Source organism: Chiloscyllium plagiosum, unplaced genomic scaffold (genome assembly GCF_037043375.1).
Source record: "Chiloscyllium plagiosum isolate Xiang-an unplaced genomic scaffold, Cpla_swu_hap1 HiC_scaffold_5, whole genome shotgun sequence".
NCBI classification, from domain to species: Eukaryota; Metazoa; Chordata; class Chondrichthyes; order Orectolobiformes; family Hemiscylliidae; genus Chiloscyllium; species Chiloscyllium plagiosum.
The window spans coordinates 91,794,100-91,818,064 of record NW_028270143.1 but is presented as its reverse complement, the minus strand read 5'-3'; the positions used below and the strand labels follow the sequence as shown (position 1 = coordinate 91,818,064).

The following is a 23,965-nucleotide window of genomic DNA, read 5'->3' as shown; positions in this document are numbered from 1 at the left end:
TATCGTACTCCACTGATGCACCGGGAGGACCCGTCGATATACAGTTCCTGTCCCTCACCCAGCGGGGCTTCCTGCAGGTCCTCTCGGCTTTTGGTCTGCAAGTCCACAAATTCCACACAATCATGCTCCTGTTCCCCGTCTGCAGGACGTCCGTATAGAAACTGGGCAGGGTTGCAACTGAGATCTTTTGCAAAATTGAGATCGTCTCCGGTCATCAAAATCGTCTCATACTTCAGGATGCGAGAGTCTGTTAACCAGCGGTGAGCCTTTTGAGCCAGTATGGTACTAACCGAATGTGGGGAGTATACTGTGATCCTTCCTCCAAAGGTAAGTTTCCGGGCCTCTTCTACTAACATTGCCGTAGCTGCCACTGCCTGGATACAGGTCGGCCATCCACATGACACAGGGTCTAACATTTTTGACAAAAATGCAACCGGCTGACGTTTCCCTGCCCGCAGCTGAGTAAGCACACCCTGGGCAATTCCGCCGGCGCTATTGACATATAACTGGAACGGTTCCTTCAGGGTGGGTAAAGCCAATACCAGAGCTCGAATCAGTTTATTTTTAATAATATTAAATCGCTGCTCCTCCTCATCTGACCAGTCCACCTTTTGTCCTTCTTGTCCCAGTTTGTCGTACAAAACTTTTACTAAAGTGGTGTAACTTTCAATCCATATCCGGCAATACCCTACTAGTCCCAGGAATTGTCTGACTTCCTTCTTCGTCCTGGGTATTGGCATACCCGTAATTCCTGATATTCGTTCTGGCGTGATACGGCGGTGCCCCTTACTGACTTGATGGCCCAGATATCTTACTTCTCGCTCCACAAACTGGAGTTTTGTCCTGGAGACGCGTAGACCCTGTTTCCCCAGGAAGTTCAACAGGGCAACGGTGTCTGCTCGTACCTCCTCTTCTCTTGGTCCTGAGAGTAAGAGATCATCGACATACTGGAGCAATTGATTCTCCACGTTACACTGAAATCCTCCTAAGATCTGCTCCAGTATTTGTCCAAACAAATTGGGTGGCTCCGTGAATCCCTGCGGCAAGACCGTCCATCTTAACTGTCGCTTTCGTCCTGAGAAGGGATTCTCCCATTCAAAGGCAAAAAGGTTCCGACTTTCTTCGTCAAGGGGGCAACTCCAGAAAGCATCCTTCAGATCTATTACGCTGAACCATTCATGTTCGGGGGGAATTTTACTCATTAACGTGTAGGGATTAGGTACCACCGGGTATCTAGCCTGGACTACTTCATTCAACCCCCGCAAGTCTTGCACCAGCCTATATGTCCCGTCCGGCTTCCTCACAGGGAGTATTGGAGTATTGAAAGGGGACATGCATTCCTCCAGTAGTCCATCTGTGATTAATCTTTCTATCACAGGTTGTAACCCCTCCCGTCCTTCCATAGCAATCGGGTATTGTTTCCTTCTTACCGGGCCTCTTCCTGGTAACATGGTGATTTGGAGAGGTTTGATGTTTAGACCCCCTCTGTTCCCCTCTCGGTACCATACTTATGGGTCTATTTGTTGATCATCTTCTTCGGTGAGGGCGAACAACCTTACCACCATTTCCCCGTTATTTGGTACCGTTCCGATCCCTAGTTTGACCTGCAAGTCTCTTCCTAACAAATTAAACCCCGCCGATGGCAGTAGAAGGAGGTCTCGTTTAGTAGTTCTGTTTTCATATCCAATTTCCACGTCCTCCACCACTGGGACTTGTAATTTCTGTCCTCCAATTCCAGATACCCCCATAACTTTTCCTCCTGCTCGGGTGCCGGAGGGTATTTGGATTATACTTGATCTTTCGGCTCCCGAGTCCACCATAAATGTGATCTCCGATCCTTGGGGCCCTACTTTCAAGTTTACCAGGGGTTCCTGTCGATAGTCCTTTTGCCCCAAGGGTAGGAACCCCCGACCTCCCTAATCTTCCTCCATCAGGGCGTACGACCTCACCTCCTGCTTGTAGCGGGAGCACTCCCGTTTAAAATGTCCCTCTTCATTACAATAGTAACATCTGAATGTCCTCTTCGTTTCCCTGTCGCGGTCTCGCGTTCCTCCACTCTTCCTTTGTTCCGGCCATGGTTCTCTTTTCCTCTGCTCTTGCCACGACTCTCCCCTTTCCTGTTTCTGCCACGGCTCTCCCTTTTCCCTTCTTCCAGCTGTCATTTGTTGCACCGTTTGCATCATTATCTTTGTCGCCTTCTTTTGCTTCTCATCGTCCCTTCTCACAAACACCTTTTGCGCCTCCCGTAGTAATTCACTTAAAGATTTACTATCCCAATCATCCATTTTCTCTAACTTCTTTCGTATGTCCAGCCAGGCCTTTGATACAAACTCTACCCGTATGAGTTGTTGCCCCACGTCCGTCTCAGGGTCCACCCCAGCAAACTGCTGCAAATTCTTCCTAATCCTGTCTAGGAAGTCCGTAGGGGTTTCCTCCGGGTTTTGATGATTACCAAAGGCCTTGGTAAAATTGTGCCCCTTCGGGGCTGCATGTCTTATTCCTTTTATCCAATATTCCCGCATGTCTCTCATGTTGCGCCGTCCTTCCTCCGTGTTCTTATCCCACTCGGGGTCGGTGAGGGGAAACTTCTGTTCCCCTCCTTCTCCCCCCTCTCTCTCCCAGACCAAGAGCGCAGCTTGTCGTATCATCTGACGCTCCTGGCTAGAGAACAATGTTTTCATGATGGAACACATCTCTTCCCAGGTGTAAGTATTCGGACCCAGGAACTGATCCAATTGTTCAGCAAGTCCCATGGGGTCCTCTAGTAGACCCTTCATCTCCCTCCTGAAATTCCGTACTTCAGTACTCGTCAAGGGAACGTTCACATATCCCATCCTTCCCTCCTCGCCCCCCATGGGCACTTCCCGGAGTGGATTCATTCTTGCAATCGAGACAGGGTTTTGTCTGTGACCCTTTCCAGCTTGAGATCTGGTCTGTACCCCTGAGGTAGTTTGTGATTCCTCCCCATTTTCTTCCCCTTCCCCTGAATCGTCGTCACCCGAAGGAACATTTTGTGGGGCAGACGGGGTCACGTAGGGCGGCGGTAAGTGATCTAAGGGGTCCCATTCTTTCTGCCCTTTCGAGTCTTTATTAGTCACCTGCATTTGGCAAGATATCGTAACCGGCAGCCAACAAAGGGCATAATCACTTTCTTCCAGATTAACATCAGGTTTTGAATTGACATATAAAATGAGGGCTTGCCGGACCCAGTCTTCGTCAGTACCGAATCTAGGCCACCACACTGAGTCGCCCTGAATAGGTTTCTGGGACCACTTTTGACAGTATTTTACCATCTTCCTTTTAGATTTTCCCTTTCTTCCACCCTGATCCCAATTATTTAGCATTCTCCCTAACGGACTATCGTCAGGTACCCCGGGGTATGTGTCATTGTCCCTGTTTAAGCCTACCTTTCCCTTAATCACCTTAGATCCCTTATTTCCCATTTCCGAGGACTTCGTATTTTTCCCGTGATAATCTATCACAATGTAGCCAATTCCCGGACCTTCAGTCCCGTGATCGCCCAGGTTCCTTTGCAGGCACCCCCGGTCTTTGGATTCCTGTGTCCTACGTCTCTGTGACACAAATCACAGGCACCCCGTAGGTACACGTTCCTCCTCAAACACGGTCTCTGCAAAATCCCTCACAGGCGAGCCCCGGTCTCTAGATTCCTGAGTCCCACGTCTCTGTAGAAAAAAATCCACAGGCACCCCGTAGGTCCCCAGTCCTCCGGAAACACGGTCCCCGCAAGTTTTTTCTTACCTGGGTTCGGTGCACCGAAATTACTCGATCGTTAACCGTCCCCACTGCCTCGGGTACACCCCTCCTTTGTTTTCCTGAGCCTCCCGGATATCACTCGCTCAAGCCGCGCGGGGCGACAAGCAAGGAATCAGGGACTGCCGAACTCGGCAGGGTGCACCTTCTCCGATATCCTTCCTCAACTCCCCTTGCGGCCGGAGTGTTGATCCCGGATGACGAGCCCCCAAGTTGTTAGAAACGAAAATCGCTTCTCAATAATCGCTCTAGACAAATTCAGGAAAACAAAGTTTTATTAGCAAGTCTGCAGAGTTGGGCACTCTTCTGAGAAAAAGCGCGCTGAGGCTTACAAAGTCTCCCATTATATACAGCACAAGTCCCTCCTCTCCTTGGCTCCAACAAGCCATGAGGTTCACATTCTTAAAAACATCATTATTTTTATCACAAAGTCTGCAACAAAAGGCTCCAGAGTCTCCAAAGTTTGTTGTTTTTCTCACCCTGTAGTCTTATCAGTCAAAGGCTTTAATCTGAAACAGATGTCTCAAGTCGTTCCCCCATCCTGGAGTCTTATCAGTCAAGGACTCATCCTTCCCTGCCTGTGTTAGTGGCTTCATCAATCAAGAGCCTGCTTGTTTTTACTCTGTTCACAAATTGTCAGCATTCTGCACAATTTAAACTATTCTACTTTTGAGTATATAAAATGGTTGTTAGAAAAGAAACAAAAGTTTTGTCTTTTATTATAGATCAGTCTGTGGTCCAGGCACATCTTAAAAGTTTAAACCGAAATTACCTCTTCAAATAGTCTTTCACCTCTGTACCTTCCCATTGTATTGGTCTGTAACCACCTCCTTACAGAAACTCCCTCAACTATATTCAAACGTGCCAGGCCAACTGAGATCTGTGCTGAAGATCTTAAACAAAAACAAAGTGCCTGGAGAAGTGTCACTTGACTTGAAACAGTAACTCATTTTCTTTTTCGGTATATACAGTTAGATCTGTTGAGTTTCCCTGTTTTTGTCTGAGAATACTTATCAATTTAATAGTGTTGGTTTTCTAAAAAAATTGACAGTTTTTTTTGGGGAGTTTTATAACTTCTCCAGTCCTGGCTATGTCACAGGTACTATTATCACTGGAACTTAAAGCCATTTTGAATGTTTGACACCACTCGTAATCAAATGCAAGAGTTTTGAGTCCTAATTTTACATTAACCCAATAAACCTCTTCCCTGGTAATGTCCTTATCTCTAAGCTAGGAGACTCACGTTCAAGTTCTACCTGCTCCAGAGGTGTGCAATGACATCACTGAACGTAGTTGATTAGAAATATCTGCAAAACCCCTTCCCTACCTTAACAGCAGACTCTGTCCCAATCAATCACTAAAATCATTAAAACAAAAAAAAAACTGCAGGTGCTGGAAATCTGAAACAAAAAACATAAATTGGTGGGGCATAAGCTGTGGGGAGAGAAACAGGAGTTGGCGTTTTCAGTCCAATGACCCTTCTTCAAGATTAAAGTTCATTCTTTTCAAAGTTTCTCCACCCAAAAAAATCGCAAGCCATCTCTAAAGATTTAAGTTTCCGTCCTAACCTAGGATAAAATTACCCCTACCATTGGAATAACAGTTATTGAATAGTGCTGTATGTTTTCTCAGGCGAACAGCCCTCCTCGCTCTAAGGCGGTTAAAACCGTTGTGGTGACCGTTTTACACTTCCCGCCCGTCACGTGGTCAATGGAAAGGGAACTGATGTTTGGAGACGTCGCTTAGCAACGGCGGTGGCCACTGGTCTCCATGGAAACCGCACGCCGCCGCGGTCGGACGGGAAGACCCGTTCGGACATTTTATTTGTGGGGGGAGGGGTGATCTTCTTTAAATAAAGTGAGGCTGTTATCTGCATAGCGGTTTGGAGTTGGTTCGTTTATTCCCATGAAGGATTGATAGTGATTCCCGCTCCGTGGGAGAGGTCTGACTCTCGGGGGTTGCCTGCAGGGCCTTTCTTCCCCGAAGCAGCTGCGTCCAGCGACTGGCGGTGCGTGGCCTCTTCAGCCTTGTTGGCTTGGTGCAGGCAAGTAGATGTAAAGAAGGTCGTTAGCATTTCTAAACTTATTTAGTTGTCAAAAAAGGGAAATTTGCGAATGGAAGGTATGCTCAACGCCGTGGGTTCTACCTGGAACTAAAAAACAAAAACAAAAATCAAACTGCTATGGTAGAAGATTAAGTAAAATGTAAGTAAGCATTTTTTGCATTGCCTATTTCAAGCAGACGTTTTTACTGTAGATTAAGAAGAGGACAAGTGTTTAAGCTGTCTTATTCTTTTGTTCCTTGGATGTTTATTTATTTATGTTTTATTCTGTTCAAATAATAACGTTTTGAGAAAGGAATTTCTAGCAGCTCTTTTGGCTTAATTATTCACTGTGCCCATGCCTTTTTCATTTGCTTGTAGTTACCCATCACCATGGGTGTAGCGTTAACTCGAGCAGCTCAGTGGACGGCGGCTGGCATCGGTGTCGGCAAGTTAGAATTTACTCCTCTGAACATCTCCCTACTGAACAGCATTATCAAATTTGTGGAATATGTTAGTTCCAAGCACCCACAGGAAGCTGCTTTGGTATTTCGGGAACCTCTTGAATGGAAGTCGAATTTGGAGATATCTGGATTTGGAGCAGACTATCAAATCAGGTTGGTTCCACATTAATGAGATAGTGTGATGTTGTTTTGTACCAACAAAATTGTGTATTAAAGCTAACCTACTTTGTGAGGAACTTACTAATTCCGATAAGAAGTATGCAGTTGGTATTTGCTGAGTGTTGGTGAGTTCATTATAAAAATTGGCTGTATTGAACAGATTTGGTTTTAACATTGGACCACATTGCAGCGAAGGAAACATGAATATCTGGTTATAGTTTTCATATGCTATCGTAGCTAGCATTCTATTGTGTACTGAAATTCAATGTTCACTTTCAAAAAACTAAGCAACAAGGTTTGTTTGTTTCTGTCTTTGTAATCTATTTTAACTTTTATATTTTTCATGCACTTTACTATTTCCATCTCCATTTTTTTTTACTGTTTTGATGTTGCTTAATTGCAAATGGCATTGTAGTTAAAATTTTAAAATTATTGACAAAATTAACATAGAGAATGTATGATAAAGTTCAATGTGATTATATTAGAGTTTTAATGAGACCAGAATTCTTTGACATCACTGTAATTTTTAAACATGGGTATTGTTTTCCAGCAGATGTCTGATTTGTAACCTTTGAGCCAGCTGTCAAAGATATATGTGTCATTAAGGTTAACATATTCTAAACTCTAAATGGTGGACCTTTAATGTATAAAAATATGACTCTTCACTGGTGTTATGGAATCAACTGTCAAAGTTTAAAAATGGTAATTATCTAAAATCTATGCTGCAGATCACGCAAACTATTAAATTGTGGGTGTGGTAAGTTCCCTCTGATTAATGTGACTCTTTACACGCTTGTATTGAGTTGGATGAAGAAAGGTACAGAATACACAATTTTCATTTTATTTGATTTCCTTTTCTTTGTCATCACAGCAAAAGAACTGTTGTATCAAAAGAAACTGTGGATGGAAACCCCTTGTTGATTTTGGATGATTCTACTGGTGTCATCAAAGTATCCACTTTTAGCCAGCTAGCCAAGCTGCTAGAAATAGCTCAGAAAGAAAAACTGAAAGAAACACAAGCTTGTCTAGAAGGTTAGTTTTATTAAATACCTTGATTGTTACAGAAGAGTTATTAAATGTTCTGCCTTACTTATTCTATTATATATGTCCACATAATCAGGAAGGGAATCAAGGGTTATGGAGATGAGAAAGGAAAGTGAAGTTGAGAATTATTAGATCAACCATGATCTCATTGAATGATGAAGTCTTAATGGTTAGAATGGCCTACTTCTGCTCCTAGATCTTATGGACTTATAACTGTAGCATTTTGGCTCATTCAACAGCACCGAAGTAATAATTGCAACCGTGCTTCCCGCCAAAGTGGGAATACAGTGATTTCCACAATTTAGCAAATTTGTTTAATAGCCCGCAAAATAGGACACACAATTATTAGATACTTGCCATTGCCATGAAAGATTTTATTAAACAAAAAAAGATGAGGGAGAAAAAGATCATGTTATAATTTGGAATGCACTTTTTGAATCTCTTCTACCATCCTTTCAATAGTAATTTCCAAAAGACGATCAGAAATACTAATAAATAACAACAGACAGACAAGTTCCGGGTTAACGGGGAATAGCTAATTGGATACTTCTGTTTCAATTTATCATCACAGACATGATGGGCTGATAGATCTCCTCCTCTGTGCTGTATCTTTCTATATTTCTCTATTTAGTTACATTTCAAAACCTCTACAAGCACCTTCATTTGTGTTAATGAATAATATCAATTGAAAATAGTTGAAGAAAGATAAAGACCTTGCATTTACAAAACATACAAACGTAGGAATTAGGAGGAGAAGGATACCATTCGGCTTTTCAAGCATGCTCTGCAAAGTTTCTCAACTTTCTGAGAAAAAAAAAGTTCTCCTCGCCTCTCATCCTGAAAAAGTAACTGCTAATTTTAAAACAGTACCCCTCCTCTGAACTGCCTCCAAAACTGCACACAATATTCAAAATGTGGCATCACAAATTCATAAGTTCATAAGATAAAGAAGCAAGATCAGGCTATTTGGCCCATCAATTCTGCTCCGCCATTCGGATCATGGCTAATATGCTCCTCACCTTCATTTTCCTGTCTTCTCTTCATATCTCTTCAACCCATTACCAATTTAAAAATCTGCCTAACTCCTCCTCAAATTTACTCACAGTTTCAGCATCCACTGCACTTTAGGGTAGCGAATTCCACAGATTCATAATCCTTTGGAAAAGTAGATTCTCCTCGATTCTGTTTTAAATTTGCTACCCCTTATGCTAAGACCTAGAATGGCCACAAGAGGAAGCATCCACTCCACGTCAATTTTATCCACACCTTTAATCATCTTGAATACCTCAATTTGATCTCCCCTCATTCTTCTAAATTGCAGACAGTATAGGTCTAAACTTTTCAATCTGTCTTCATATGACAAAAACCTCCTTTCTGAAATCAATCTAGTGAACCTTCCCTAAACTGCATCCAATGCAACTACATCTTTCCACATAAAGTAATGTCCAGTATAACTGAAGCATACTATCCTTCTTCTTTAATACTTAATTCCTCCTGTATTAAAGGATAAGATCTCAATTAACCTCCTTTTACTCGGGAATTAGAATTCCTATAGTGTGAAAACAGGCTATTTGACTCAACACATCCACACTGACCCGTCAAAGAGTATCCTACCCACACCCATTCCCCTATTACTATACATTACTCTTGATTAATGCATCTAGCCTACACGTCCCTGAACATTATGGGCAACCTAGTGTGGCCAGTTCACCTGAACTGCACATCTTTGGACTGTGGGAGGAAACCAGAACACCCAGAGGAAACCCACGCAGACACTGGGAGACTGTGCAAACTCCACACAGGCAGTCGCCCAGTGCTGGAATCCCTGGTGCTGTGAGGTAGCAGTGCTAACCACTGAGCCAACATGCCATCCCACTGAGCCACTGTGCCGCCCCTGCACCTGCATTTTGCACCTGCATATTAACTTGTAAAGATATGCACGAAAACGACTAAATCTCTCTGCAGTTGTTCTCCATTTAATTAATACTCTATTCTTTCAGCCAAAGTTAACAACTTCACATTTTTCCAGGCTCTAATCCATTTGCCAGAGTTTTAGCCATGTCAACCTATCTATTTCTGTCTGCAACTTCCTTAGGTCTTCACAACATCTTTCTCTCCCTATCTTTGTCATTTGTGAACTTAGCTACCAGGCCTCATCTAAGTCATTGGTGTAAATTGTAAAAGATCGACACCCAGGACAGTCCTCTATAGGAGGACTATCACACCTGCCAGTCAGACTAAGATCCATTTATGCATATTGTTTTCTGCTAGCCAGTCAATCTTTTATTCACGCTAATGTTACCCTCTTACCATGACCATTTTAATTTCTGCAATGACCTCTGATGTGGTATCTTGTCAAATATCTTTTGGAAATTCGAATACAGAGGTCTGTTCTCTTTTATTGACAGTGTGCATTACTCCTCTAAAGAATGCCCAAAATGGTTAAAAATTATTTTCCTTCTTCTTGAAACCATGCTGACTTTTCCCAATTATCTTGCATTTTCAAAAAATTGTGTAGCTATAATTTCTTTAATAATCAATTTTAACACCTTTGTCATGACAGATGACCAGCTAATTGGCCTATTGCTTCCTGTCTTCAGTCCCCTCCCTTCCTGAAAAGGGGGTTATGTTTGTTGTTTAGGTGACTGCAACCTTTCCAGAATCTAGAGAGTTTGGAAAATTAACACTAACACATGTACTATCTCATCAGGAATCTCTTAAGACCCTAGGATGAAGTCATCCAGACGCAGAAACTTTCTGGCCTGCAGCTTCACCAGTTTGCTTAGTAACATTTCCCTCATGATTACAATTTTGGTTTTGTTCCTTTTTCCTTTCTACCTCCTGATTTGGATCTATCACTTAAATATTTTAAGTATTTTCTGTTGTGGAGACTGATGGAAAACATTTGCTCATTTCATTTGTCATTTCCTTGTTACCTATACACTCTGCATTCTTACTCACAAGAGGACCAACCCTCACTTAATCTTGGTGAATTTCTGTAGTGCATCTTGTAGATGGTTACACACTGCTGCTACTGTTTGTCAATATTGGAGGGAGTGAATGTTTGTAGATGTAGTGCTAGCCAAGTAGGCTGCTTTTTACTGGACAAGCTTCTTCATGATGTTGGAGTTGTGCTCATCTAGGAAAATAGGAATTATTCCATCACACACCTGTTTTGGATGTAATTTTTGGAAGGTGTAGCGTGGAAAATCAGTGAGGAATCCGCCCTGGAGATGAACTTTAAGCTGCATTTGGATTTTTGCCATAAAGAGGGAGAGAGCTGGTGATTTAAAACTGATAAGAGCTTTGATCCCACAATGCTTGCAGCCTAATGACAATCTCCCTTTCCTCTCTCAAATCATTGAATTTGCCTAAAAATCAGGTTCATCCTTCCCAGAAACATTTAGAATTCCTCTAATCAGGTTTATGTCCCTATCACAATATTGAAGTGGCTGCTATCGATGTCACAAATGATCGTTTGTTTAATGCACAGATTATCTGTCCTCATTCTTTTCACTTTGCTAACAGCTCAGTTGATTTACATCATCCACTTCCACTGGCTTTATACTGTTGACCATCTGGGTGGAATTGCACTTGTTAAGTTGCATTCTTATCTGTCTAATTATACTTGAATTTCATTTTCAACGGCTTCTCTTTTCATTCCACTAGATCCTTGAGATCACCAGAGGTAACAAACTTTTGGTCCCCTCCTAGTTCTCACATGCATGCAGCTCTTCAATAACATTCTCCAAAAACATGTGAATTTTCACACTGATAACTGATGACACTCAGCTTTACCTAATCAGCTTTACCTAATCAGTACCTTGGCTGAGCCCTCCATTGTTCCTAAATTGTCAGAGTGATTGTCTGATATCAACTAGGAGAAAGTGAGAGTGTGTGCTGGAAAAGCACAGCAACTCAGGCAGCATTCGAGGAGCAGGAGAATCGATGTTTCAGGCAATTCCTGTTGAAGGGCTAATGCCTGAAACGTCAATTCTCCTGCTTCTTGGATGCTGCCTGACCTGCTGTGCTCTTCTAGCACCACAATCTCGACTCTGGTTGCCTGAGTGCTGGATTCATTCAGTGCTGGATGAACAGAAAACTTCTGTCTGTAAATAATGAGAAGTCTAAAACCATTCCTTCAAACTAAACCTTAAACTCTTCTCCCTATAACCTCAATACTGTATTTAGTGCCAAATTGAGCTTTCAACCAAGTATTCACTGTCACTAATCCTCCCATTTCCACTGGTGTAATATTGCCAACTTTGTTTTTGTCTCCGCTCTTATGTGAGTGGAATGTTGATCTATGTCATTTGCTAGAAAGCTGTTATTATGATTATTTTAATGAACCCCTGCATAGACTTTAACATACTACCTTCTGTAAACTTAAGGTCATCGCAAACTCTGTTTCCCAAGTTTTAACCCACCAAAGTGCCATTCACACATCACTTCTGTACTTGCTAATGCTTACTAGCTTCTTCTTCAATAAAGCTTCAATTTTAAAATTCACTTGCTTCATGGAATAGTTTCACCCAATATCTATAATCTCCTCCAGAGCGACTATTCTCTTGGATATATGCTCTCCTCTAATTCTGGCCTTTTAAGCCTCCATGATTTTAGTTGCTGATCATTGGCCCCACCTTCAAGGTCGAGGTCCCAAACTCTGAAGTTCCCTCCCTAAACCACTTTGCCCTCCTCCTAAAGCCAAGTTTTTGGTCAGCTGACATTATATCTCCTTTTGTGTCATGACACCACATTTTGTTTGTATGCCTAAATGAAGCAAGTTGGAATGTTTAATTGCATGAAATACTCTATGTAAATACAAATTAAAGATGTTGGAAATGAGGTGTTCACAATGGAATAGATGTGTTAGGAATTCTGCTAGGTATTAAACAATGTAAAGGTTTTAATCCTTCAACTATGATTTAATCTGGCAGCCTATGAAGTTAATGGAGTCAAAGCAAAAAGCTAATGAGAACAGAGGAGCATATTTCAGTTTCAGTATTGCTAAATTAAGGATCTTGGATGTTCCAAGTTCACAATTTTAAGACAGGAAGATGGGCCATACATTACAAGCAAGTACCGATATTGAGACTAAAATGAACACATATAGAAAAATAAAGCACCGGAGAATGCTCTTCTTCATGTCATATTTCTTTATTCTTGCATGGAATCTGGATGTCTTTGGCAAAGTTGGCATTTTTGTCACCCATCCTTATTTGCAATTGAACTGATTGAAATGGCCCAGAGAGCCAAATGGCGGTTGAAAGTCAACCACATATATCATGGATCTAGAGTTACACGTAGTTCAGATGTAAGGATGACAGGTTTTAATTTCCAAATGGACATTAATGAGGCAGAAGGGTTTGTTTTAATGACAACTGACATTTAATTCTAAATATTATTGAATTTAACTTTCATCATTCACTATTGTGGAATTCAAACTCATGCCCCAGTACATTAGCTTTAACTAAAGGCTTTGGAATACTAGTCCAATGACATTTGCATTACACCACCGCTTCCCACAATACATATATGTCTACTGTTTTCCTGAGTTTGTTCCACAAATTCTGAACTTTGCTGCTGATTCCATCCCCTTTCAGTGTCTCAAACAGAATCTCTGTGTCCTATTTGATTCTGAGTTGAGCCACTGACCCATTATCCTCTTATTCATAACAATGATGAATGTCCAACATTAACTAACTCCTTGCACCTATCCAAAAACTTGTTCACTGTTGAAACCCTCACCCCTGGCTTTGCCATCTCAAGATTCAATTGTCCAATCCTCTTTTGCCCAGTCCGCCATTATTGGCCTTTCTAAACATTCAGATCTTCCAATTCTTTGCTAAAGGTAGCAAAGCTGTATCAGGAACCCTTGTCTACATTTTCTTTGTGCACCTCAGTTTTAAAATTCATATCTTTGTGTTTAAATCCTCCAAAGCATGGATCTGACAAGGGAGTCGCAAAAGGAATGGTCTCCAGAAAAAGGGTGGGGAGGGAAAAATATCTCTAGTGGTGGGGTCTGTTTACAGTTGGCAGAAGTGATGGAGGATGATGCGATGTATGTGGAGGTTGGTGGGGTGGAAGGTGAGGACTGGGGATTCTCTCCCTGTTGTGATTGGAGGGGTGGGATTCAAGGGAAGAGGAGCAAGAAGTGTGGGAGATCCGCTGGGGGGCATTGTCAACCATGTAGGAGCGGAAATTGTGGTATTTGAAGAAAGAGGTCATCTGGGATATTCTGTGTGGAATTGGTCCTCCTGGGGAGCAGATGCAGTGGTGGTGGAGGAATTGGGAATAAAGGATGGCATTTTTACAGGACGTGGGATGGGAAGAGGTGTCGTCCAGGTAGCTGTGGGAGTCAGTGGGTTTTTAGTAAATGTCCATGTTTAGTCGGTCACCAGAGATTGGAGATGGAGAGGTCCAGGAAGGGGAGGGAGGTGTCCGAGATATTCCAGGTGAGTTTAAGGTCAGGGTGGAAGAACTGTTCAACCTCCTCGTAGGAACACAAGGTAACGTCGATACGGTCATACGAAAAGATGGAGAATGATGCTGGTGTAGCTGCAGAAAATGTACCTGATGAAGATGCAGGCATAGCTGGGGCCCATAAGGATGCCCGTGGCTACCCCTTTCGTTTGGAGCAAGTGGGAGGATTGTTGAGAAGTTGTTGAGGGTGAGGAAAGGCAAATGAGAGTGTCATTCCCAACTAGTACCCTTCCACTGTCAAAGGTTTGGTTACCCATTCTAATACGTCTTTGGTGTGAGATCCAATTTTAATTTGTGATTCTGTGAACTAATTTTGAGACAATTTCTACCATGAACGTATAAATAAATACTAATTGTTGTACTGGCTCAAATGCCTTTTCTCATTGTAAACACACTATGGCTGCTCATTAAGTTTTCTATTGGCTTTGTTCGTTTAGTTATTTTTTGACTCTTATGCAATTTGTCACTTGCTGATGTTGTCCAGATATCATCCCAACCACCTTTCCCTGACTCCCACCCCACTTCCTCTATTTATTTAGCAGCCCCCATTCCCCTCCCCAGTCCTGAAGGTGGGTTCCGACCTGAAACGTCGACTTCCCTTCTTCTCTGATGCTGCTTGACCTGCTGTGCTTTTTCCAGCTTTACTGTTTATCCATTCAAATAGCCAATGAGCTTTGTTAATTGTCAATCTGTGGACGTCTGTTTCCAGGTAACAGTGTCTTGGTATCTTTGAAAAACATGCTGTGGGACTAGGAAGCCCGGGTTCAAGTTGCGCCTGCACCAGAGCTGTGTAATAACATCTCTGGACAGGTTAATTAGAAGAAGAGGTTAAATAAAAATAATAAAAAAACAAGTCCACGTGACCATCTTGAGGTGCATTGGTAGTGTCCCGGACTGATTTCAAGTCAGACCTGCTCCAGGGGTGTGTAATAAGTTCTCTGAAAAATAGGTTAAATTTTAAAAATTAACAAATTTATGGGTCTCTCTTGTAAAACAAAAAGATAAAGAAAACCATGCCATGGGACAGTGAGGCCCAGGTTCAAGTCCCACCTGCTCCAGATGTTGTAATAACATAAGAACTAGGAATAGACCATCTGGCCCTTTCAGCCTGCTCTGCTATTCAATAAGATCATGGCTGATGTTTTTGTGGCCTCAGCTTCACTTACCCACCCTCTCACCAGAACCCTTAGTGCCAGTACATCCTTTCTCAAGTAAGGAGATCAAAACTACATGTGGCCTCACAAGAACCCTATACAGCTGCAACATATCCTCTCTGCTTTCAAACTCAATCACCTTTGCAATAAAGGACAAAATTTCATTTGCCTTCTTAATTGCACCTAGAGAACAACCTTCTGGGATTCATGCAGTGTGCTGCAATTTCTTACCATTCAAGCATTTTCACTGTCCCCTACACACTTTGCTCTACCATTCATCTTAGTGGCAACTTTGACACCGCTCTGTAAATTGTGAGTGATTGCGGTCCCAACGCTAACCTCCGGGCACACCACTAGTTACTGATTGCCAACCAGAATAGCACTCACTTATTCCCAATCTTTGCTTCCTTTTGGTTAACGAATCCTATATCGAAAATGATACATTGCCTGTAATGCCTTCATCTTTATCTTATGCAGTAACCTTTTGCATGGCACCTTGTCGAATGCCTTTTGGAAATCTAGATTCATCACATCTACTGGGTCCCTGTTGTCCACCCTGTTGGTAATGTCTTCATAGAATTCCAAAAGATTAGTTAATCATGACCTATCCTTCATGAACCCATGCTGTGTCTGCTCAGTGGGACAATTTCTATCTAGATGCCTTGCTATTTCTTCCTTGATGATAGACTCCAGTACTTTCCCCACTCTTTTAGCACCCTGGGATGCATTCCATCAGGGCCAGGAGACTTGTCTACCCTTAGCTCCATTAGTTTTGCCCAACACTACCTCTTTTGTGATAATGATTGTTTCCAGATCCTCAGCTACCTTCGTCCCTTTGTCAATTAGTGGCATGTTATTTGTGTCCTTCACTGAAGACTGACACAAAATACCTATTCAATAGCCCGGCCATTTCCTCATATCCCATTACTTAATCCCCTTTTCTTATCCTCTAAAGGACCAATGTTTACTTTCGCCGCTGTTTTTTTTTGTTTTATATATTTATAGAAACTTCTGCTATCTGTCTTTGAACATGTTAATTAGAAAAATGGGTTAATAAAAAAAAAGCCCCCTGAACAAGGAGGGGCTGAGATGCAGTGCTCGTATCCCTACCCCTGGACCAGGTGGCCCAGGTTCAAGTCCTACCTGCTCCAGAAGTGTGTAATAATATTTCTGAATGGGTTAATTAGGAAAACAATAGGTTTAAAAAAAAGAAAGGCACACCATGGGACCAGGAGCCCAGGTTCAAGTACTATCTGTTCCAGAGGTGTGCAACAACATCTTTACCTTTAGAAAAATAGGTTAAATTTTAAAAAATTTAAAAGAAAAGCATGTCGTGATGGTTGCAACTTCAGCAATTTAACTTCAGAAATTTAGTTGTTAGCTGTAATATGTTGAAGTCCAAAAGCTGAAATTGCTCATTCTAGGTTGAGAATAGTTTCTGTTATACATTGTTTATATCTGTTTCACTGAATGCTTTAACCCAGTCGATACAATTTGTTTTCATTCACTCGTGGGATTTGGGCCTCACTGGCTGTCCAGCATTTGTTGCCTGTCTGCAGTTCCCCATGAGAAGTTAGTGGTGAATTGCCATCTTATAGTGCTCCTGTCTACATGCTTTAGGTTAACTCACAACACCCTTAGGAAGAGAAATCCAGGATTTTGACCCAGCAATAATGAATAAACAGTGATATATTTCCAAGTCACAATTGTGAGTGGCTGAGAGGGAAACTTGCAGGTGATAGTGCTCCAATGGATCTGCTGCCCTTGTCCTTTTACCAAGGAAGTGATTGTGGGTTTGGAAGGTGCTGTCAAAGGTTATTTGGTGAATTTCTGCAGTTGCTCTTTTAGATAGTACATATTGCTGTTATTTAATGTGAGTGGATGCTTGTGGATGTGGTGCCAATCAAGACGACTGCTTTGTTCTGGATGATGTCCAGCTTCTTGAGTGTTGTTGGAACTACACCCATCCATGCAAGTGGGGAGTATTCCATCACGCTCCTAACTTGTGCTTTGTAGATGATGTACAGGCTTAGGGGAGTCAGGAAATGAGTTCCTTGCTGCAGTATTCCTAGCCTCTGACCTCCTCTTGTAGCCACTGTGTTATATAACGAGTTCAGTTGAGTCTCTTGTCAATAGTAACCATAAGGATGTTGATAGTGAGGGTTTCAGTGATGTTAACACCATTGAATGTCATGGGACAGTGGTTAGATTGTCTCTTCTTGGAGATGGTCATTGCCTGGCATTTGTGTGTTGCAAGTGCTATTTGACATTGGTCAGCCCAGGTGTGGATACTGTCCAAATCTTATTGCATTGAACATGGACTGCTTCAGTATCTGAAGAGTTGTGAATGATGCTGAACATTATGCAATCATTGGCTAACACCCCACTTCTGACCTTGTGATGGAGGGAAAGCCATTGATGAAGCAGCTGAAAATGTTTGGGCCTGGGCCATTACTCTGAGGAATTCCTCCAGTGACATCCTGGAGCTGAGATGACTGACCTCCAACAATCATAACCATCTTCCTATATGCAGAATAGGACTCCCACCAGTGGAGAGTTTGCCACCTGATAACCATTGATTCCACTTTTGCTAGGAGTTCTTGATGACAAATGTGATTGAATGTATCCTTGATGTCAAGAGCTGTTACTCTCGCCTCACTTCTGGAATTCAGCTCTTTTATCCATGTTTAAACCAAGTCTCCTAATGGTGTCAAGAGCTGTGTGACCCTGTGGAACCCAAACTGGGCATCACTGAGCAGGTTATTGCTGAGCAGGTGCTACTGTTAGGTGTCATTAATAGTGCTATCATCACTTTACTGATGATTGAGAATAGACTGATGGGGCAGTAATTGGCTGGGTTGGATTTGTCCTACTCTTTGCATGCAGGACATATGTGGACATTCTTCCATCTTGTTGGGTAGATGCCAACAAGCGACAAGTTCTGGAGCACAAATCTTCAGTAATATTGCCAGAATGCTGTCAGGGCCAGTAGCCTTTGCAGTATCCAGAGCTTAGAATCATTTCCTGATATCATGTTGAGTGAATTGAACTGGCTGCATAAATTTGATATTATGGCCCCCGATCATTCATGCTTTTCATTGTTTTACTGTTTGCATCTGTACGCTCAGCTGCCGAGTTCAGAAGATTTGGAATTTCTGCTTTCACTTCTCGACCTTTCTCTTACTTTAAGATAACTCCTGAAACCTTTGACCAAGATGTCAGTCATCTGTTGTACATTTGTTTCAACTCTGACTTAATAATGCTCCTGTGAAACATCTTTTTGAATATTGTACACACCTTACTTCCAATTATTGCAACTAATAATAAATAGAAAATTCTGTTTACCATACTGGTAACAATTAAGTTTGAAAATTATTCTATATTGATGTATGAATGTGTCCATATGAGTCTTTTTTCTGGATTACTTAGCAAACCAATTCATTTTAAATTCAAAATAATGCTTTTGCTAAATTAACATGCACTGACTTTGGATGTACATGGGTTCTGTGTTTATTATCAACAACATTAGCCTGTAATGACTGAAGGAAATTTTCTGTTTGTGAATATTTGTGCCATAAGTAATTGATATATCCTAGAGTTTGATCATCAGACTTCAATTTTTCCTTCAGACAGATTTTTTTTTTTGAGTATTCTCCAATCCTACCTCCTGAAGGAATGTTCATCTTACCAGCCAACCAGTCTTTCATGAGCTCTGCCAAAAACATCTGGCAAAGGCAACAAAGCAAACTGTTTTTCAGTGCAGTGTTGATCTTAATTACAATGTCCCCAAGCAAAGCATGATGTTTTCCAATAGGAAACATACATTGGGGAGATTGGGCGCCACCTAGCAGAGCGCTTTAGGGAACATCTCCGGGACACCCGCACCAATCAACCACACCGCCCCATGGCCCAACATTTCAACTCCCCCTCCCACTCTGCCGAGGACATGGAGGTCCTGGGCCTCCTTCACTGCCGTTCCGTCATCACCAGACGCCTGGAGGAAGAACGTCTCATCTTCCGCCTCGGAACACTTCAACCCCAGGGCATCAATGTGGACTTCAACAGTTTCCTCATTTCCCCTTCCACCACCTCACCCTAGTTCTAACCTTCCAGCTCAGCACTGTCCCCATGACTTGTCCGGACTTATCCTACCTGCCTATCTCCTTTTCCACCTATCCACTCCATCCTCTCCTCCCTGACCTATCACCTTCATCCCCTCCCCCTCATCCCCTCCATTGTACTCTATGCTACTTTCTCCCCACCCCCACCCTCCTCTAGCTTATCTCTGCACGCTTCAGGCTCACTGCCTTTATTCCTGATGAAGGGCTTTTGCCCGAAATGTCGATTTCGAAGCTCCTTGGATGCTGCCTGAACTGCTGTGCTCTTCCAGCACCACTAATCCAGAATCTGGTTTCCAGCATCTGTAGTCATTGTTTTTACCTCATTTTCCAATAGAAGCTAACCCTTTAGTAACAAATTAATTCATATGCTTATGTTGATGCACATACCTCTTATGACTGCTGGATATCAAGCACATCTGATGTTTAAAGAAAGGAGAAGAAAAACAGATGCCGTTAGCTATTTTTTCATTTTATAACTTTTCTATACTCATAGAAATTACTGAAAATGCACAGCAGGTCTGAAAGCCTCTGTAGAAAAAGGAACAGATTTAACATTTCAGAACTGAGAAAAGATCAAAATCTTTTTGATTTATTGTTGTCACATGTACTGAGATACAATGATAAGTGTTGTTTTTCGTGCTGTACAGGGTAGATTGTACCATACAAAGTGCATCAGATAGCAGAATGGAATACAGAAATCAGTGCTCCAGCCACAGAGAAGGTGCAGAGAGAGAGAGAGATCAACATTAACTTTTGAGAGGTCCGTTCAAAAGTTTGATGACAGTGGGGAAGAAGTTGTTCTTGAAACTGTTTGTATGTGTATTCAAACTTTTATATCTTCTGTCTAATGGAAGAGGGTGAAAGAGAGTATAACTGGAGTGGGAGCCTACCAAGCTGCTTTAATCCCGATACAGCTGGAAATATAGATGGAGTCATTGGCTGGAAGGCTGTTCTGCATGATGGACTGGACTGTGTTCATGACTCTGTCGATTCTTGCAGTCTTGGGAAAAGCAGTTGCCATGCCAGGCTGTGATGCATCCAGATGGGATGCTTTATGTGATGCATGTATAAAAGTTCGTAAGAGTCTTTGTGGGCATGCCGAATTTCCTTAGCCTCCTGAGGAAGTAGAGATGTTGTGCTTTTTTGACTGTCGCATCGACATGTTTGGACCAGGACAGATTGGTGATTGTTATTCCCAAGGAACGTGACACTCTGGACCATCTCCACCTTGGCAGCATTGATGCAGATGGGTGCATGCCCTACACTCTGCTTCCTGAAGTCAATGACCAGCTCCTTCGTTTTGCTGACATCTCCGAATAGATTGTTATCTTTACACTATGCTGCTAAGCACTCAATCTCTTTCCTGTACTCTGTCTTGTTGTTGTTTGAGATCCAACCTACAACGGTGGTGTTGTCAGCAAACTTGTAAATGGAGTTGGGGTTGAAATTTGTCCACACAGTTGAGTATAAAAGGAGTACAGTGGGGCGCTGAGTATGCAGCCTTACGGGGTGTCGGTGTTGAGAATTATTGTGGAGGATTGTCACCTATCCTTACTGACTGTGGTCTATGGATCAGGAAGTTCAGTTACAAAGGGGGATGCCAAGACTTTGGACTTGGACTTTGCACATGAGTTTGTTTACGATCATGGTATTGAAGGCAGAGCTGTGGTCAATAATAGGTGCCTGATGTAGGTATCCTTCTTGTGTTCCAAGGATGAGTGTAGGACCAGGGAGATGGTGTCTGCTCTTGATCTGTTGCACTGGTAGGTGAATTGTAAAGGATTAAAGCAGCTTGGTAGACTGAAATTGATGTTAGCCATGACTAACTTCTCGAAGCATTTCATAATTATGGAGATCAGAGCCATCGGGCAGTAATCATTGAGGCACAATGCATGATTTTTCTTTGGCACGAGGATGATGGTCTTCTTGAAGTAGGTGGTGATGTCAGATTGAAGTCAGGGGATGTCAAAGATGTCAGTGAATAATGCTGCTAGCTGGCCCACACAGGATCTGAGTACAAGGCCAGTGACTCCAGCCTGGCCAGTTTCTTTCTGTGGGCTCACTCTCAAGAAGGCTTATTTAATGTCTGCAACAGTGACCATAGGTATAGGTGCATCCGAGCCTGTTGGGACAGTTGACTGTGTATTTCACTGACCTTCTATTCAAAGTGAGCTCATCTGATAGGGATGGAGTGTTGCCTTTGATTCTGTTTGACTTCGCTTTGTAGCCCATTATGTCCTGTAAGCCTTGACACAAATGATGGGTGTCTGTGTGGTTTGTCGAGATCTCAAGTTGAGTTTGGTATTGCCTTTTGGCATCTCTGATGGCCTTATGAACATATCGTACATAAAAGATAGTGTATTTTTACTAATGAAATGGTTGGTTGTGGTTCAGAGAAGATAAGGAGGATGTCTGTGATAAGGTGGAAGATGTATTAACTTACAAGTTTTTATTATACAAAGTCAAAGTAACTGGTAATTGGGCAAGAAAGAAAATGTGCATCTAAATGAGTTGTGTATTGAGTTGAATTTGAATTGAATTTATTGCCATGTGTACCGAGGCACAGTGAAAACCTTTGTCTTGCGAGCATAGTTAGTAAATAATAGGTAAACAGTGGCAAAAACAAAAACACAGGTATAGACAAATGTTAAGAGTTTGAGTCCATTCAGTATTCTAACAACAGTAACTGTTGCAAAACTGGCTGTTGCATGTGTTCAGGCTTCTGTACCTTCTCCCCAATGATAGTGGTTGTAGAAAAACATTGCCAGGGTGGGATGGATCTTTAAGAATGCTGGCGGCCTTTCCTTGTCAGCAGGCCTGGTAGATGGATTCTATAGATGGGAGGTTGGCCTTTGTGATTGTCCGGGGCAAGTTCACCACACTCTGTAACCATCTCCGATCTTGAATGGTATAGTTGCCATACCAGGTAGTGATACACCCAGGCAGAATGCTCTCGATGGCGCACCTATAAAAGTTGTCAAGGGTATTTGCTGTCATGCCAAATTTCCTCAGCTGCCTGAGGAAGAAGAGACTTTGGGCCTTTTGTAACCAGCGCGACCACATGAAGAGTCTAACAAAGCTTGCTGTGGATGACCACTCCCAGGAGCTTGACACTCTCCACTCGTTCGCCTCTGTGCTGTTGATGTGTAGGGGGGCATGAGTAACATCCTGCTGAAAGTCAATAATGAGTTCCTTGGTTTTGCTGGCATTTAGAGCTAGGTTGTTCTCAGTGCACCATTTTTCCAGGTCTTCCACCTCCTGTCTACAGTCTGTTTCGTCGCCATCCGAGATTCGACCGACTATCACAGTGTCATCACCGAACTTGTAAATGGCATTAGTCTGGTATTTGGCAATGCAGTCATGGGTATACAGTGAGTACAGTAGGGGGCTGAGTACAGACCCCTGGGGGGCTCCAGTGTTGAGTGTTAGTGAGGATGAAATATTGTCCCCAATCTTCACTGATAGTTTCCTGACCCACAGGCACAGAGGATCCAGTTGCAGAGAATAGGGCTTAGTCCGAGATCACCAAGTTTAGTAATCAGTCTCGAGGGGATAATAGCATTGACTACAGTTCAGCCTTCAATGAGTAGCATTCTTATGTAGCTGTTTTTGGTGTCAAAACATTCTAGAGAGGAGTAAAAGGCTAGTGATATGGCATCTGACGTGGATCTGTTGGTCCAATAGGCAAATTGGAGTGGGTCAAGAGTAGTGGGGAGGCTGGAGTTGATTAATGCCATGACCAGCCTTTCAAAGCACTTCATGACCACCAAAGTTAGGGCCACTGGGTGGTAGTCATTGAGACATGCTGCATGAGCCTTTGACCTGCTGCAGGGACAGGTTGAAGATTTCCAAGAAGACCTCTGCCAGTTGATCTGCGCATGCTCTGAGTGCACGACCTGGTACTCCATCTGGTCCCATAGCCTTACTTGGATTCACACGAAGGAAAACTGATCTGACCTGTGATGCAGTGACTGTTGGGATAGGTTCGTCAGGACTTGTCGGAATAGTGTTATCTCTCTGCCGAATGCTCAAAGCGAGCATAGACGACAATGAGACAATCTGGGAGGGATATGTCATCGTCTGCTATCTTGCACTGTCTCTTTTTAGAACATGTGATGTCATTCAGTCCTTGCCATAGTCGCCGGATGTCTGTCTGGGTCTCTAGACAATAGGTGCAGGAGTAGGCCATTCTGCCCTTTGAGCCTGCACCACCATTCAATATGATCATGGCTGATCATCCTTAATCAGTATCCTGTTCCTGCCTTATCTCCATAACCCTTGATTCCACTATCCTTGAGAGCGCTATCCAACTCTTTCTTAAATGAATCCAGAGACTGGGCCTCCACTGCTCTCTGGGGCAGAGCATTCCACACAGCCACCACTCTCTGGGTGAAGAAGTTTCTCCTCATCTCTGTCCTAAATGGTCTATCCAGTATTTTTAAGCTGTGTCCTCTGGTTCGGCACTCACCCATCAGCGGAAACATGTTTCCTGCCTCCAGAGTGTCCAATCCTTTAATAATCTTATGTCTCAATCAGATCCCCTCTCAGTCTTTTAAACTCAAGGGTATACAAGCCTAGTCGCTCCAGTCTTTCAGCGTAAGGTAGTCCCGCCATTCCAGGAATTGACCTCGTGAACCTATGCTGCACTCCCTCAATAGCCAGAATGTCTTTCCTCACATTTGGAGACCAGAACTGCACACAGTACTCCAGGTGCAGTCTCACCAGGGC

General features: G+C 42.7%; 1 protein-coding gene across 2 annotated transcripts in view; it reads left to right on the top strand.

Moving 5' to 3' along the window:
* Nucleotides 1–5,577: 5,577 nt before the first annotated feature.
* odad2 (outer dynein arm docking complex subunit 2) overlaps nucleotides 5,578–23,965 on the top strand; it is a 384,917-nt gene continuing 366,529 nt past the window's right edge. Inside the window, exons 1-3 of one of the 2 annotated variants that reach the window (XM_043690488.2) lie at nucleotides 5,578–5,815; nucleotides 6,194–6,429; nucleotides 7,307–7,467. In XM_043690488.2, the coding sequence (XP_043546423.2) occupies nucleotides 6,206–6,429; nucleotides 7,307–7,467 (385 nt within the window). In that variant the 5' untranslated portion in view covers nucleotides 5,578–5,815; nucleotides 6,194–6,205. The other variant, XM_043690489.2, reaches the window with a different exon arrangement.